We start from the raw sequence: 17365 nt of genomic DNA on the forward strand, positions 1-17365 counted from the left end.
AGAAACATGCAGGTAGTCAGCCGGGCAGAAAGACAAAATCCAGCAGATGGACTGTACAAAATTATAGTTAGGAAATGGGCACAGTGGGGAGATAGAGGAGAATTAGAACTTGCATCCCAGGAAGCCTACTAGATTGAAAGTTGAATGCCTCAAGTACTAGGCCACGCCTTCTGATTAAGAACTTGAAGGACAGAAAGTGGAAATGTGACCCAGTTCTCAAAAAGTGCTTCCCTTTCCCCCTGAGCATACACTATATGCTGGGACAGGAAGCCAAAGTGGGCTTTTGGGTACTGCTTCAGACATTTTACTGAGCCCGGGGATGGCCTGCTGATAACTCCCCTTGGTGCCAGGGAAAACAAAATCAAGGGGTTTAAATGAAAAACAAATAAATAAATAACTGGAGCTAAACCTTTATTTTATATCTTTTGAGCTGCTGCCTGCAGAACCCACCACCAAAGGGGTAACAGCTTGTAGAGATGACCAGAGAGGGGAGGGGGCAGCTGCAGGGAGGACAAGGGGGTCAGCTGATTCCCAGGAACCAATGGGAGCTGTAGAATCTCAACACCAGCTATGGGACGGGGGGGGGGGGGGGGGCAGGATGGCTTTTTTGAATTTGAATCTCCCTGGCTGCTGAGAGGAGAGAGAGGTCCTGCAGGGCTGAGCGTGGGGAACACAGTTTCCTGCCTTTATAGGAGCTGAAGAAGCAGCAGCATTCTCAGAGATCCAGAGGTGCCGATGGGAGCGTCCGAGAATCACCCCCTCCTCTTTTGGACTAAAAGGGGCTGGACTGCACCCTGCCCCACCAGATAAAAGCACCCAAGTTACTCCCTGGAGGTTGTGAACGGTTAGAAGGCAGTCGGGTGCCTTTCCTAAAGCCTGTTTTGTGTGGAGAGACAACGCCTTAGAGAAAGAATTAATCCCCTGGGTGCTGCCAGGGTTCCCCAGCATTACTACAGGGGGCTTTTTGCTGCAACAGGAAATCTGCGTCCAGGGGACTCACAATCAGGGGCGGATTTTAAAAGCCTTGCTCGCGTAAATCCGGGCGGATTTATGCGAGCCGGCTGCTCAAAATCGGCAGCCTTGCGCGCGCCGTTCCTGGATTTTAGCGGCTACGCGCTTATCTACTAAAATCCAGCGTACTTTTGTTTGCGACTGGTGCGCCAACAAAAGTATGCGAAAGGAAAATGAGTTCTTACCTGATAATTTTCGTTCCTGTAGTACCAAGGATCAGTCCAGACACCTGGGTTGTGACTCCGCACCAGCAGATGGAGACAGAGCAAAACTTGTCGGGCACTCCTACATATAGTTGTCGGGCACTTGTCGGGCACTCCTACATATAGTTGCTGTTTTAATGTTATTGGTTATTAGTATTTATTCAATTTTCTCCAAGTTCATTTTCCTGTTCCATGTAAGACACACATGTTAGTCACTCCAATGTTATATGTAAACCGAAATGATTAGCAACATTGTTGCTAGAATTTCGGTATATAAAAAATGTTAAATAAATATAGTAAGGCGCCACCCACAGCTCGTCAGTCTTACGTAATGTCAAAGCAAAATGGAAAAACTCCACTAACTAACTATACTGCCCAAAAACCCCCGGGCCGATTCAAAGAACCCCCAACTGGATCAGCACTTCCAGAACCAGAGGTCCAACCAAAAGGCAATAAAAACATACCGAACAGCCCCAACCGAGCGGACTCTCCGCCTCAAACAAAACAAGCACAGAATATGTGGGCGGGTCCCTGGACTGATCCTTGGTACTACAGGAACGAAAATTATCAGGTAAGAACTAAATTTCCTTTCCCTGTACGTACCAGGATCAGTCCAGACACCTGGGATGTACCAGAGCTGAATTACCGAGGGTGGGAACCAGAGAGTCCCGCTCGCAGAACCCTCTCTCCAAATCCCCCAGAATCCAGTCCCTGCACATCCAGCCGGTAGTGCCTAGCAAACGTATGCAAAGACTTCCAAGTCGCTGCCCTGCAAATGTCTTGTGGAGACACGTGAGACGACTCCGCCCAAGAGGCGGCTTGCGCTCGCGTCGAGTGAGCCCGAAGACCCGCAGGAACAGACTTCCCTTTTAGTATATACGCAGAAGCAATGGGCTCCTTGAGCCAACGCACAATCGTGGTACGGGAAGCTGCCCCACCGCGTTTTGGCCCCGAGCACAAAACAAAAAGATGGTCCGAAACCCAAAAAGGATTCGTAACTTCCAGATAACGGAGCAGAACTCTGCGGACATCAAGCTTCTTCAACATTCTAGCCTCAGGATCAGAACGCTACCCCTCCGGAAAAGCGGGCAGCTCAACCGACTGGTTCAAATGAAAAGCTGACACCACCTACGGGAGGAAGGAGGGAACCGTCCGTAATGATACCCCCGCCTCAGAGAAGCGTAAGAAAGGCTCCCTACAAGATAACGCCTGTAACTCTGAAACCCTTCTTGCCGACGCGATTGCTACCAAAAAACACCGTCTTGAGAGTAAGATCCTTCAGCGTCGCACGCTTAAGGGGTTCAAACGGGGGCGCGCATAGAGCGGAAAGAACGCAATTGAGATTCCAAGAAGGACAAGGCTGACGTAATGGCGGCCTCAAATGCTTGGCACCCCGAAGAAACGCGCTACATCCGGATGCTGCGCCAAAGACCTCCTGTGCACCATACCTCTGAGGCAACCAAGCGCCGCCCCCTGGACTTGGAGCGTACTGCAAGACAGACCTTTCGCGAGACCAGCCTGAAGAAACGCAAGAACATCCGTAACGGATGGCAGCACAGGATTCACCTCCCGAGCTCTACACCAATCCTCGAATACCGTCCAAACCCGAACATAAGCGAAGGACGTAGAACGTTTTCTAGAACTCAGCAAGGTGGCTACCACCGCATCGGAATACCCTTTATTCTTCAAGCGTCTCCTCTCAAAAGCCAGGCCGCGAGACCGAAGTGATCCGCGTCCTCCAAACAGACGGGCCCTTGACGTAGAAGCGCCGCCTCCCCCCGGAACCGGAGAGGGGGCTCCCATGCCAGCTGCAGGAGATCCGCGAACCAAGGACGCTGTGGCCACTCGGGCGCCACCATGATCACCTCCGCGGGATGCATCTCTATGCGCCGAAGCACTTTTCCCGATCAGGGGCCAAGGAGGAAACACGTACAGCAGCACGTTTGTGGGCCAGGGGAGGACCAGAGCATCCACCCCTTCGGCTCCCCTTTCTCTCCTGCGACTGAAGAACCTCGGGCTTTGGCGTTCTGAGCGGTGGCCATCAGATCCATGCGTGGCGTTCCCCACCTCTCGCAGAGTAGGTGGTAAGCCAACTCCGGCAGCTCCCATTCCCCCGGGTCCAAGCGATGTCGGCTGAGGAAAACCGCTTGGACATTGTCCACACCGGCGATATGGGACGCCGCGAAGTTGCGGAGATTCCTCTCCGCCCAGATCATCAGTTGCCGCGTCTGCTCCGCGACAGATCGGCTCCTTGTTCCTCCTTGGCGATTGATGTACGCCACCATGGTCGCGTTGTCCGACAATACTCTGACCGCTTTCCCCCCGGATCAATGGAAGAAAAGCCTGCAGTGCCAGTAAGACCGCTCTGGTCTCCAAGCAATTGATGGACCACTGTGACTGAGCCTTGGACCACTGTCCTTGCACCGAGTGTCCCAGGCACACCGCCCCCCAGCCGAAAAGACTGGCATCCATTGTGACTACCATCCAGGCGGGCATAATCAGGGACACTCCGCGCTTCAGATTGTCGGAACTGAGCCACCACAGTAGGCTGGACCTCGCCTGATCCGATAGGGGAAGTGGCAGGTGAAAATCCTCTGACACTGGCCGCCAGCGGGAGAGCAATGCGGATTGCAATGGCCGTAGATGTGCAAAAGCCCAGGGCACCAATGCCAGCGTGGACGCCATCGACCTCAACACCATCAGATGATCGCAGACCTGAGGGCACCGCAGGGCCAACAACCGGTGCACTTAACCCTGAAGCTTGCACACCCGCTCCTGGGACAGAAACACTCTGCCCTGCTTCGTGTCGAACAGTGCTCCCAGGTACTGTAGCTGCTGGGTGGGAACCAGTCGGCTCTTGGACAGATTGACCACCCAACCGAGTGAGCGCAAGAGTTGCAGGACTGTCGACCGCCTGGCGGCATTGGACTCCCGTCTTGGCCCGGATGAGCCAATCGTCTAGGTAGGGATGTACCAGTAATCCCTCCCGTCGGAGCGCGGCGGCGACCACCACCATGACCTTCGTAAACGTCCTTGGAGCGGTGGCGAGGCCGAAGGGGAGCGCTTTGAACTGATAGTGCTTGCCCAGGATACAGAAGCGCAGGAACCGCTGATGGGCCGGCTGAATGCCGTTGTGAAGGTACGCGCCAGGAATGCGCCCGGACGCACCCCTGCGACCACCGACCGAATCGTCTCCAATTTGAAGCGTGGAACGCGAAGGCATTTGTTGACCCCTTTCAGGTCGAGTATGGGTCTGAAAGTACCCTCCTTCTTTGGCACGATGAAATAAATGGAGTACCGCCCTCGACGGAGCTGCCCCTGTGGTACGGGCACTATCGCCCCTAGGTCTTCTAGCCGATCCAGGGTATCCCGGACTGCCGCCTGTTTGCTGCTCCCCTTGCAAGGCGAGATCAAAAACTTGTCCACAGGGCTACGTGCAAAATCTAAAGCGTAGCCGTGTCTTATCACGTCGAGGACCCATTGGTCCGTGGTTATTCTGGTCCATTCCCCGTTCTCCCACGAAAAGACTGAGACCATGCCGGAGGCCTCGAGGATCCCGAGCCGACCCGATACGAGGGCCCCGATGATCTCTGCGGCCGGGACTTTCTTGGCCCCCGGAACCGGGCCCTACCGGAGAACGACGTCCGGTTTCGGTGCCTGTCCTCAGGCAGCTTGAAAACCCTGTTCTCACCGAGCGACTGCATCAAGTCGTCCAACTCCTTACCGAACAGTAACTTCCCTTTGAACGGAAGGGACCCTAGATGAGCCTTCGAGGACCCATCCGCTGCCCAACTTCTGAGCCAGAGAAGCCGGCGCGCTGACACCGCCGAGACCATGGCCCTGGCCGACGTCCGTAGAAGGTCATGCATGGCATCCGCACTATACGCGATCACCGCCTCCAGGTGATCCGCCTGCGCCGACTCTGCTCCCGATAGGCCAGCATTAGCCTGAAGCACCTGAGCCCAGCGCAAGCCCGCTCTCAACGCAAAGTTACTGCCAATAGCCGCGCGGACCCCCAGGGCCGAAGCCTCAAACACCTTCTTAAGCTGTACCTCCAGTTTCCTATCCTGGATATTTCGTAGGGCCGTAGCTCCCGTGACCGGAATTGTGGAGCATTTCATCACAGCGGAAACCGCTGCATCCACCCTGGGAAATCAAAGGAGCTCCAGCGCGTCCTCTGGCAACGGGTAGAGCTTGTCCATAGCTTTACTGACCTTCAGGCCCAAGTCCGGGGTATCCCATTCCCGGAACAGGATGTCGGTCGCTGAGAAGTGGAATGGAAAAACCACTGCCGGCCCCGTGAGGCCCAGGAGCACCGGATCCATTTTGGCATCTGGTTTAGAGCCCACCGGCGGGGCATCCACTCCTACCTCTAGCAGAATAGCCGGGATCAGAGGTGCCAGCTCCTCCTTCCTAAACAGGCGAACCACTTTAGGATCGTCACCTTCCACCGCTGGCGCTCCTTTAGCGTTGCCAGGATGCGCCCCCTCGCCAGTGACGGGAGCTCCGGAGCCCCCCGGGACCTCCCCGTCCAGTTCCTGCTCCGCTGCTGAGGACGAGTCAGATTCGGTGTCCTGAGGGACTCCCCGCAGCGGCCGGCGATCTCCGGGCGGGTCCACGGGCCTCCGAGGACCCTCCCCCGCCCTCTTCTTCCGCGGCTGCAACGGTCTGCCCGAGCCCCCATGTCTTCTCCGCTTCTTCCTAGATTTCTTATATTTTAAGATTTTATGCAGCAAGCCTGCAAAATCTGAAGACAAGGAGGCCTCAGAATCTGTGGAGGCCTCCTCCAGTCCGGCGAATCCGGCCCCCCCGGGGGGGTCCCCCGGGGGCTCGCTGCTGTGGTGAAAGCGCGGGAGGCAAAATGGCCTCCCCCGCCGCTCTCCTCGTGGCATCGCGCACCGATGCCAAAATGGCCGCCGTTCCCGCGCTCAGCGGGAACGGATCATCGCTGCCACCTGCGGCCGAAACATCGCGCGGCCGGGGTCGGGCCCCCCCGACCGCCTTCGGACGGACCCTCCCCGCCCGAAATACAATTCGCACACATGCCCGAACGGGAGACCCGCGAGCGCGCCGAGCCACACGCGCGACAAGAGGCCCCTCGCGGCATGCGCCTGCTTGCTACCGCCCGCAGCCGGGACAAGAACTAGCACAGCAAAAATAAATTTCACAAAACGGCGAAATCAGCGGCGAAAACACAAGCAAACGGCGTCCCCCCCCTTTGACGAACCGCAAGTGAGGACGGACCGCCGCAACAGAAAATAAAACTAACACAGATTTTTTTTTTTTTTTTTTTTTTACAACCGGCCGCTGGCCCTGGTCCTGATCCTTCTTCTCCAGCGGGGGTGAGTGAACCGGGCTCCCCGGTGTCAACCCCGACGCTGCTGCCAGATAGGCCGGGTCCCCAACCCCAGCAGCGGCCTCAACCAGGGGGGGGTGGTCCCCTCAGAACCTCGCAACCCCCCTGGGAGGCTTCCAGGACCCCGAACTGACCACGAAAATAAAAACCTCTCTCCCAGCGGATTAACTTTCCTTTTATTATTATTAATATTATTATTTTTATTTTTTTTTCAAAACTCCCCTGACTAGCTAACCACTAACTAGGATCACCAGAGACTGTGGGTGGACCTGCCCCATCTGCTGGAGACAGAGTAAGACTGACGAGCTGTGGGTGGCGCCTTACTATATGTAGGAGTGCCCGACAAGTTTTGCTCTGTCTCCATCTGCTGGTGCGGAGTCACAACCCAGGTGTTTGGACTGATCCTGGTACGTACAGGGAACGCGCATTTTTTAAAAATCTACCCCTCAGTGAATAGTGATCTGGCTTAGGGCTGGGTATAAAGGCAAAAAACTAAATCTCCAACCTGCCCCCACGGAGCTACAGAATGGGCCCCACCGCTGAATGTATCTGCACATGTACAGGCACTACATCTTAGGGCTATATATTTACTGCCAAAACTGATAACCTAAGTAATCAGCCAGCTGCTAAAGGTGATTGATCGATACTACTACACAACTGACTGTTTTGCAGAGGGAATGTCATTGACTTGTGTTTTCCTCTGTCCCCTGTTATTGTTGCTTGTGGGTATTCAGTGCACAGTGTTAATTCGGGAGTCTAGTTTGATTTGCTTCCAGTAAAAGTTAAAAACTCTTTTACCTGTTGTCAGTCTATTTAGATCTTCTGAACCCAGGGGAAACATTACTGCTCAGACAATCTGTGTGGGGAGACCAGGGTCTGGTATTTTTTGGGAGGGAGGCTTCTTACCCTCTATCACAGAGCTTTCCAAAGTGTGTGTGGCGCGACACTTTGGTGTGTCGCCCGAGGTGTGCCGCGCAAGCCCGGTGCACGTGACACACCGGCAAGCGGGAGCCAATGCGGCCGTCGGTGGAGCTCATCCCACTGGCGGCTGAGCTGCGAAGAATCGTACACAGCCGGAAGATCGGTAAGGCCGTGGTGAGTTCACGTCACCATGGCCCGAAGAAAAAGGGCACGTCTAAACGTGCAGGTGCTCCGCCTCCTTCCTGCCCACGCGGCCCCGGAAGAAAAATGTTGCCGGAGCCGCACGGGCAGGAAGGAGATGAAGCAGCCGCGTGCAGAAGAGGAGCCGCGTTGTTGCAGCGGGCGAGAAGAGGCCCGGTAGCAGGGCCCCCACCGCGGATCGGATCGGCCCGAGAAGATCAGGGCCGCTGCAGAGCCGATCCTGCAGCGACCCGTGAAGAGGAGGCCCAGAGGTAAGAGAGAGGCTGAGGGCCCGTAGAGTGCGTGTATTAGCTGAGTTGAGAGATTGGGTGCCTGTATGAGCTGAGCTGAGTTGAGAGATTGGGTGCCTGTATGAGCTGAATTGAGAGATTGTGTGCGTGTATGAGATGAGATGAGTTGAGAGATTGGGTTCCTGTGTGAGTTGAGAGATTGGGTGTGGGAGTGAGGATCTCAATGTTTGCAGAGACAGCATGTGAGAGCCTGTGTGTGTGAGAGAGAGAGAGACAGCATGTGACAGTGAGAGCCTGTGCATGAGCAAGACAGCATGTGGGAGTGAGAGAGAGCCTGGGTGTGTGAGAGTCAGACAGCATGTGCAAGAGAGAGACTGTGTATGAATGACTGTATGAGAGAGAGAGCATGTGAGAGTGAGAGCCTGTGTGTGTGTGTGAGAGAGAGAGAAAGCATGTGAGAATGAGAACCTGACTGTATGTTTGAGGGAAGAAGATAGATGGAGAGAAAAGAAATAGAAAAAAAGACAATATGAAATGAATTGGCAAAAAAATAAGAAAGGGGAGGTGGAACAAAAAAGCCTGGGACCAACCAATTAGAAAACTAAGATCAGACAGCAAAGGTAAAAAAAAAAAAGAAATAAATTACTTTTTACTGATTGGCACATGTAATCTTTGTTAATGTCAAGAGTAGCACTTTCTCTATGCGGATCTCACAATGTACGAGATCAACACGGAGGAACTGGAAACCCACAGGGCCTGCACAGAGGAGGCAGCAGAATGGGCTTCAGTGCCAATAGCAGCAATCAGCGCCTCCCCAATAGCCATGCGGCATCAGTGGCAGCAGAGGAATGAGAGAGGCTCCGAGGTTGCTGGCAAAAGAAAGAGAGGGGGTCTGCCTTTAGTGTGTGCATGTGTATGAATGGGAGTCTGCCTGGGGGTGTATGTGTGTGCATGCATGGGTGCCCGCCTGGGGGATGGTGAGGGAGTGGTGTGAAAATGAATGGGAGCCTGCCTGGGGGTCAGTTTTAGTGTGTGAGAATGATTGGGAACTTGCCTGGGTGTGTGTGTATGTGAGGGAGCCAGAGAGAGTGTGTATGAGAAAATCCAGGGGAGTAAGAGTTTGTGTGTGGGGTGTGTGTGGAGGGGGAGAGAGTGTCTTAGAGCCTGAGAGTGTGTCAGTGTCTGTGAGAGCGAGAGGTTATGGTGGGTATAAGAGCATGAATGTGTATGTATGTGACAGTGTATGTGTGAGAGAGAATGGACATGTGAGTCTGTGTGAGAGAGGATAACCTCTGGGAAATTGTAAAGAATGTATATGATTTTAATTAATAGAAATTCTATTTATCAGTAGTTTTAAAATATTCTTTTATTAGTATGGTTTTACTATTATAACTGATGCTTTATGTTTCTTGATTTTGTTTGTTTTATGAGGAATGGTGGTTCTGTTTTTCCATTGTTAATACACAGAGTCTGGCTTCTTGGAGTTTCCATTTCAGTTTTTGTCTAATTTGTGCTCCTTTATTTTGTATTCTGTATTTGGTGAGGGTCTGTCTCTGCTCTGTGTGTGTGTGACCATGATGAGAGATTCTGCTAGCATAGGGATCTATAGCAATCGGGTTTGTTTTGTTTCCTCAATAGGTGGTGTATTGGTATTCTAGGACCCAGTGTAATATTTACCCATGCTTTTTCACAGGTAGGGTTATTGTTGTTTGAGTCCTTGGTGTTATTACTGTTATGTTACAATGGGATTGCAGTATAGATTTTGAGTGTCTTTTTTGCGAGGTTTTATTTTAGTTCACAATGTGCCTGGCAGTGGAAGGTGTTTGTGCTGCTGTTACTGTGAGGTGACACCAGCATTTGAAAATATCTTTTAGTATGATGAGCTGTAAGGGAACATCCAAGCTCCATTGTTTGGGGGAATTTCAGTGGATGCACAGAGTTACAGAACTGGAGGTGCAGGATTTATATTGACATTCTGTCCCTTCCTATATATTCCAGATTTCACTCTCATAGCCATATAGAATTAGTTGAATGAGGCTATCAAATAATTATATAGTGTGAAACTGGCCAGCTTTTTAAAATTATGCAGAAGACCCTTTGGACTTTTTTATTAACACCAAATATTCAAAAGCTGTGTTCATCCCATCGAGCTCATATATCTCATTAAAGAGGTAAATTGAATAACACAATAACTTTGTTTTATTATTGTTACTCATAAATTATAACTAACATTAATCTTGGAATATTATATATTTTAATATAAACGAAAGGTTTTCACAAGATATGTTGTGTTGTGAAACATTTTATTATGTATATATTTAAGGGAACATACATAAATTGTCGAAATACATTTCGTTCATTTAACCTTTAACCTCCGGTTTGCTTGTAGACTAATTACTGTGTCCCGAAATTATGTTTGTCTAAAAAGTGTGTCACCAACATGAAAAGTTTGGAAAGCTCTGCTCTATCAGGTGAGCGGACCTGTCAGAATTTTAATATTAGCTCTCCTATCGTAGGTGCCCCACCCCCGGCACCGGATAAGCTAAACTCCCTTAGAGGGAGGACTACTGAACACAGGCGTACCTAGAGTATTTGGCAGCCCCCACCCCAACATATAATTTTAAAATTTTCTAAACATCGATAAAATATTTCAAAACAGCAGACACAGCATGTAACACCCAATAATTAAAGCTAATAAGAATTTTAAAAATCTCCCACTCTTTATAATCTTGTCATCCTAAGATTGTTGTAGACAGTATGTTCCCTTTCTCTCATAAACACACATACATGCTTGGTGAGAGACAGAGGGAGCATGTGTGAATGTGAAAGACAGACAGACAGACACACACTTTCTCTGTACCTCTCTCACACACACACTTCCTCTATGTCTCTCTCACACATAGGCATGCTTCCTCCATCTCTCGCTCTCACATACACACAGGCTCCCTCTATCTCACAAGCACACATGCAGACAAAAACTGAACTGGAAACCACAAGCCAGATTCTGTTTGCAGTGCAACAATGGAAAAGCAGAAAATCACTATTCCTCAAAACAATACAATCAAGAAATATAAATCAATCAGAATAGTAAAACCATACTAAAAAATATACATTTCAAAACAGCTGATGAATAGAATAATATTCAATAATTAGCAGCTCTGTACAAGTTTTTTAAAATGTCCTAAACATCAATAAAATATTTCAATACAGCAGACATCAAATAACACCCAGTAATTAAAACTAATAAGGTTTTAAAAAATCCCCCACTCTCCATACCTGTCACTCTGAGATGTCATGAACTGGGGGTACATACACACACACACACACACAGACAGAAACAAAATATGCTCGCTCTGTCTCTCACACATACACGCTTGAGGGAGCTTGAGTGTGCGTGTGTGTCTGAAAGAGACATACGTTTCCTCCATCTCTCTCTCATACATACACGCTTCCTCTTTATCTCTTACACAGGATTCCTGTCTCACCCACGCACACACACATATGCTTCCTCTCTCTCACCCCATCCCCACCCCTGCACACAGGCAAACTCTCACACATACGCACCCACATACACTCACTCTTCTATACACTCACCATCTCATACGCACACAGGCATCCTCTCATATACACACACATATACACTCACTCTTATATACATTCATCATCTCATACACATAGGCATCCTCTCATATACACACACACGCACATCTCCTCATACACACCCACACGCACACATACACGCACCCCATCCCCTCATACACACCCACGAACCCCATCCCCTCATATACACCTACACCCCCTCATACACACCCACACACCCCATCCCCTCATATACACCTACACCCCCTCATACACACCCACACTCCCATACACACCCACACATACACGCACCCCATCCCCTCATATACACCTACACCCCCTCATACACACCCACGCACCCCATCCCCTCATATACACCTACACCCCCTCGTACACACCCACACTCCCATACACACACACACACATTCACTCTTGTAGACACTCACCGTCTCATACACACAGGCATCCTCTCATACACACACACACACACACACACACACACCCCTCCCCACACACACCCACTCCCCTCATATACACCCACACTCCCATACACACACCCACACAGACTCCACCCCCTCACACACACCCCCAACCCCCCCTCATACACTGGCACTTACTCTCACAAGGCCATTCTCTCCCTTCTTTGGCCACCGGCGACACTGCAGGGGGCCTCTTCTTTTGCCGCCGGCTTCTGGAGCACCGGCGGCAATGCTGGGCCTGTTCTTCGTCGCCATGCCGACCCCAGGAAATGCTGGCAGCGCCGCTGGCCTCTGCTACTGCAGTTCCTTGCTTCTGCCGGCAGGGTTTCCCCCGCCATGTCACTGTTCCGCGCCTCCGCGGGACCTTCCTGCCGGCGACAATGGCACCCCTCCCCTGTTGCCCCCCCCCCCAGGGCAGACCGCCCCCCTCGCTTCCCCTTAGCAGGCCTCTGCTACAGAAAGATTACTTACTAGCTCTTCGTTGTTTAAGGTGCTTGTCGCTAGTGCTGATGTGATTCCGGCTTTCCTGGACTGTACCAGGGACTGAGAAAAGGAAAGAGAATTACAGAATGAACAAATAAAAAGCAGAAATTGCCTATGTAATCAACATTCAACCAACGGCTGGGCGAGAGGAAAAGTGGGGCCAAACAGCCTGATCGATGACCTGTGCCTGGGCACGGAAAAGCAGAGCACGGTCACCGCAAGGTTCACACCTTTTACTGTCACCCAAACACACGAGCTGGGGCAGAGATAACCTGGTGGGGCGGGGGGTGGAGGCAGTTGGGCACCATGTATCGAGGCCACAACATTTCACTTATTAAATTTAAAGCTCGCTTGTTCATCAAGAGACGATCGAAGCGAAGGCCAAAAATAATGTCAAATTAAACAACAAGAAATAAACAAAATAAGCAGCAGAAATATGCTTACGCTCAAATCTCTAAAAGACCATTACCATACAGTTGCCATATGTAACTCAACAGTGGCTTATCTGACAATGAGCAAGGCAACGTACAGACGTAACAGATTCGGATCAAACATTTCCATCCTTGGCAGGCTGATCAGCTGAGGAGCATCCCTGCAGCAGCCGCAGTGATAACTCGTCAGCTCATCCATTCTGCAGAAAAGCCACAAACTGCGGGAAGAAAGGAACCGTGAAGTCAAAATTTAAAAACAAACAAAAAAAAAAGCGAGAGGGAATTGACACTTACCATAGCCTGCGGGTGGCCAGAGCGAGAGGGAAGGGAAAACAGAATGGATAAACATCAGCATTTAAAATAGTGGAACGAAAAGTACTATCACAACTCAAATACAGTTCCCCCCTCCCTCCCCCCCCATAATTCAAAGAGAAGATACAAAAAAACCCAACAAAAAACAACCCAGACAGGATTTTCCTACTTGGTAATCAGGGTATCAAGGCTCAGAAGGTATCCGGCTACATGAAGATTTGGGCACTTATCCTGCTAATAAGAGGTGTACCAGGGGCGTAACTGGGTTAGCTGGATAAATTATCTGGCTAACTCCGATATAACAAAGTTAGCCAGCTAAGTCTGGGTGGGCCAGAGAGCAGTCCCAGTGTCAGCCGGATAACTCTAAGACTGCAGGCTACATTCCGCAGTGCGGCTGCACTATCAGATTTACCTCCAAAGTTAGCCGCTTGAGTTTATCCACCCAAGGGGGCCTGATTTACTAAGCCTTTTCCCCATACAGACAAAATGGGGGAAAGGCCTTAGCAAATCCGGCCCTAACTTTGCTATCTGGACAGTGAGGGAATACGGACCTCCATGTTTCTTGAAGTTCGCTTCGGGTACATCTCCATTCAGAGTACGGAAAAAAAAAGAGTCTGCAACCTTTCCCTTGCACTGCTCCCACCAGTGCCGTCTCAAACCCTGCTCTGGAAGGAGCATCTCCCAAGGCCTCCGGCCTCTGCCTTACTACAAGGGCGATCTGGAGTGGAGGCTTCCCTGGTGAAGACGGGTATCCACCAGCAACTGGAGTGGGGAAACTAAAGGATTTTCTTTCACCAGCAAAGACAAGGCCGTGAAGATTAGTACAAGTCTTTCCCTTCCACTCTGATCCCACCAAACTACTAAAATCCAGCATTTTCAGTGTAGTTATTATTATTTTAAATTTATCATCTGCCTTTCCTTAAGTAGGTTAAAGTGAAGCACAGCAGTGAATGAACAATAGAAAGGCCATAGTACAGCATTAACATCAATAAAGAAAAATTCTAAAAATACAAAAAGAGGTGAATTTTAAAAGCCCGGCACGAGCCAAAATCGGGAGGTTTGCGCACCAGTCAGGCTCACGTGTGCCCACCGAATTTTAAAAGCTGCCCAGATGCTGCGCACACAATCTCGAAACGTTTTCAGAAAGGGGTGGGGCTCGGGCGTGGTCCGGGCAGGGCACGGGTGTTTCGGAGCGCGGCCAAGGGATGCTCACGCAAAACGTTTAAGTGCCTGGGGCACAGGCCCAGATCCCCTGCCGCTTAAGTTTACTTCTGATAGGGACGAGGTGCAACTTAAAAAATAAAAAGAAAGGGCCATTTCTCAGGGGTAACTGGGGGGGAGTGCAGGCTATCAAACCAGGGGGGGGGAGGTTTGGAGGACCAGGCTGTAACTGGGTGAACTGGTGGACAAACTGGTGTGGTCCCCAACTTAGATGGAAGAAACGGCTTTCTGCGCGTGGGCACACACGTGCACAAGTTATAAAATGGCTGCGTGTCTGGGCACACGCGCCACAGAGTGCCCGCGCACTGGTTTGAAAGTCACCGTCATAGTAATTAAACGGTAAAACGTACGGAGGCAGGTCCATATTCAGAAGCATTTGAGCCGGATAACTGAAAAGATCTGGGCACTTATCTGGCTACATTCTAGCTGGATAGTACGTTAGCTGGCTAGGATTTAGCAAGATAAGGCAGGGGCATTCTGGGGACGTAACTGGGAGGAGTTGAGTTAGCTGGATAAGTTAGCTGGCTAACTTTGATATTTAGAGCTATCCAGATATATACATCCGGCTAACTAGCCCAGCCGCACGGTGGCTGAATGTGCACCTCAATAGAATTACATCATTCACAAAACAAAATAAGAAAAATATATAAAACAGAGCAATAGATAAAAAGCTTGTGGAAATAACCATGTTTTGAATGCTTTCCTAAAAACTAATCATTATCTAGATGATGAGCTCCATTGCCGTGACAAACTAAAGAAGCAGCAGCAAAGACACACCATCAAAGCCTTATAACTTGGATTGAGCCACCCTTCGTGTGTGGGGGGGGTATTTTTTTTTTCCCCATTACCTGCTTCTCCTCAGCACACACATTTGCAGCCCCCTATCCCCGGCAAACCCCCCCAAGAGCATTAAAACAAAGCAAGCGCAGCCTCAGCGGGAATGTCATTCTGGTAGGGTTCGTCAGCTGTGCCCCTATCCTAAAGGAAAGACCGAGCCAGTCCCAAGTTTTGTAGTTCTGCCCTCTCTAAGGACACCACACCCTCTGCTACACCCCGGCTCCGACCATCCCAGCTATCCCTGAGGATCTGGAAACTGCATTTCAAGCAGTACAGGTTTGAGAAAATGCTCGGAATGAAAACCCCTTTACCAGGTCGCTGACGAGGGGTATCGGCTTCCTCTTCCGGATGTCAGGCATGCTGTCAATGATGATAAGCCCGCCTGCAGGCCTGGAGGAGGGCAGGAAGAGCACAGGAACCAATTGGGAATGGGAATAAAAAAAAAAAAAGCAAGAAAGAATGAAAAAAATAATCTGAATCAGAACGACATCAAACGTCGTCAGTGCCCAACGCAAACACCACACAACTCTGAAAACCCCACACAACTTTATGGGGCCTTCATAACCATAGGCACAGGACTTCCTAAGGGCTGGAACATAACGGGACATGGTAGATCGCAACGTTTTGGGGGGTGGGGGGGAACAACGTCCAGAAAATTGTGAGAAGGTCTCTAGGAAGTAATAAGTGGAGGGGGCTTTTTAAAGTTATGAAACGAGGATCTGCCTGGAGATTCCCTGCCGTCAGCCCTAGCCTTCCCCTTCCCCTCAATCACTTGCACGTACATGCCAGACTAGCATCACTTTCAGGCCGATCCGATAAAGCCGCCCAGAAAACAGGCGCTCGGTGCCCCTCTCCTGGGCGCGCGACAGAATGTTTAAACGAGGAGGGGTCGCGCTGCCAAGGAGGCGCCAGAGACAAACGTGCACCCCTAGCAGCTCCTCGGCAGTGCGACCCCTCATTGAAATATTCAATTGCACGCCCAGGAGAGGGGGCTGGGAGCGCGTTAGGAAAACAGACGCTCTGTTTTACAAGCATCCGTTTCCCTAACTTGTCCACAGCTACGGGGTAGGAAAATGGATGTTCCTTAATTGAGCATCTGTTTCCCTAACCTGACCATCAGCACATTTTTTTGTTTTTTAACCTTTTGGTTCCTCTGATGTAATATCGCCATGATATTAAGTCGGAGGAAGTACAGAAAAGCAGTATTTTCTGCTTTCTTTGTACACTTTTTTTAGGCTGCTCAGAAATTAGCACCTGCTCTGGTCAGGCGTTAATTTCGGAGCGTAAAAATGTGCAGGTCAGGTGCACATTATTTTTTTTTTTGGGATCTGAGGAGAATAAATAATAGCCTCATCAACATGCATTTGCATGTGATGAGCGCTATTAGTTTTGCGGGGGTTGGACGTGCATTTTGGACGTGCTAATTCCCTTAGGGGTAGATTTTTTAAAAATACACGTGCGTCTCCACGTGCGCGTGCTACCCAGCTTGATTTTATAACATGCGTGCGCTGCTTAATGCCACCTCCCTACTACACCGCTCTACTCACCCGCCTTTGAACCACAAGGGTTTTGCCATCTCTCCGGCTCCTCCTCCTCTTGCCTGTAAGACAGACAGAAGTGAGGTTATGGATAGGACAAGGGTGGCCCTGATCCTTTGTGATAGGAAATGAGGGAGAACTAAACTACGCCAGAACTGAACACTGGGCACCAGATAGGAGGAGAAAGAAGATAGGAGGAGCACATAGAAGGGCTACCAAGTTGCAATGGGAAATTAGATTTCAGGCGTGAATGGGAAGCCATAGAGGGAACAATGGATTTCCTTAAAAGGGATTTATGAGGTAGGCCAGGACATGGATATTTATAGATACAAACTAGATTTGACATAACTTACATAATAACAGTGGATAAAGACCAAATGGTCCATCCAGTCTGCCCAGCTGCTGCTCTGTGCAAGTTATCCCCTTTCTTCATTTACAGCTGCAAGCCTTTAGGGATCCACAGTGTTTGTCCCTTTGCCCTTTTGAATTCATTTACTGTTCTCGTCTTCATCACTTCTTCTGGGCAAGGGCGTTCCAGGTATCTACCATCCCCTCCGTGAAGA

The 17365-nt window shown here is 50.3% G+C and overlaps 1 protein-coding gene across 5 annotated transcripts in view; it reads right to left on the reverse strand.

Annotated features, from left to right (window-relative positions):
• Positions 1–17365, reverse strand: part of UNC13A (unc-13 homolog A) — a 219887-nt gene that overhangs the window by 91097 nt on the left and 111425 nt on the right. For all 5 annotated transcript variants that reach the window (XM_029614005.1, XM_029614004.1, XM_029614006.1 and 2 more), the window contains 4 exons: positions 16812–16864; positions 15576–15654; positions 13189–13194; positions 12452–12523 (listed from right to left, as the gene is read on the reverse strand). In XM_029614005.1, coding sequence (XP_029469865.1) covers positions 12452–12523; positions 13189–13194; positions 15576–15654; positions 16812–16864 — 210 coding nt within the window. The remainder of the gene's footprint in view (positions 1–12451; positions 12524–13188; positions 13195–15575; positions 15655–16811; positions 16865–17365) is intronic.

Source organism: Rhinatrema bivittatum, chromosome 8, assembly GCF_901001135.1.
Source record: "Rhinatrema bivittatum chromosome 8, aRhiBiv1.1, whole genome shotgun sequence".
NCBI classification, from domain to species: domain Eukaryota; kingdom Metazoa; phylum Chordata; class Amphibia; order Gymnophiona; family Rhinatrematidae; genus Rhinatrema; species Rhinatrema bivittatum.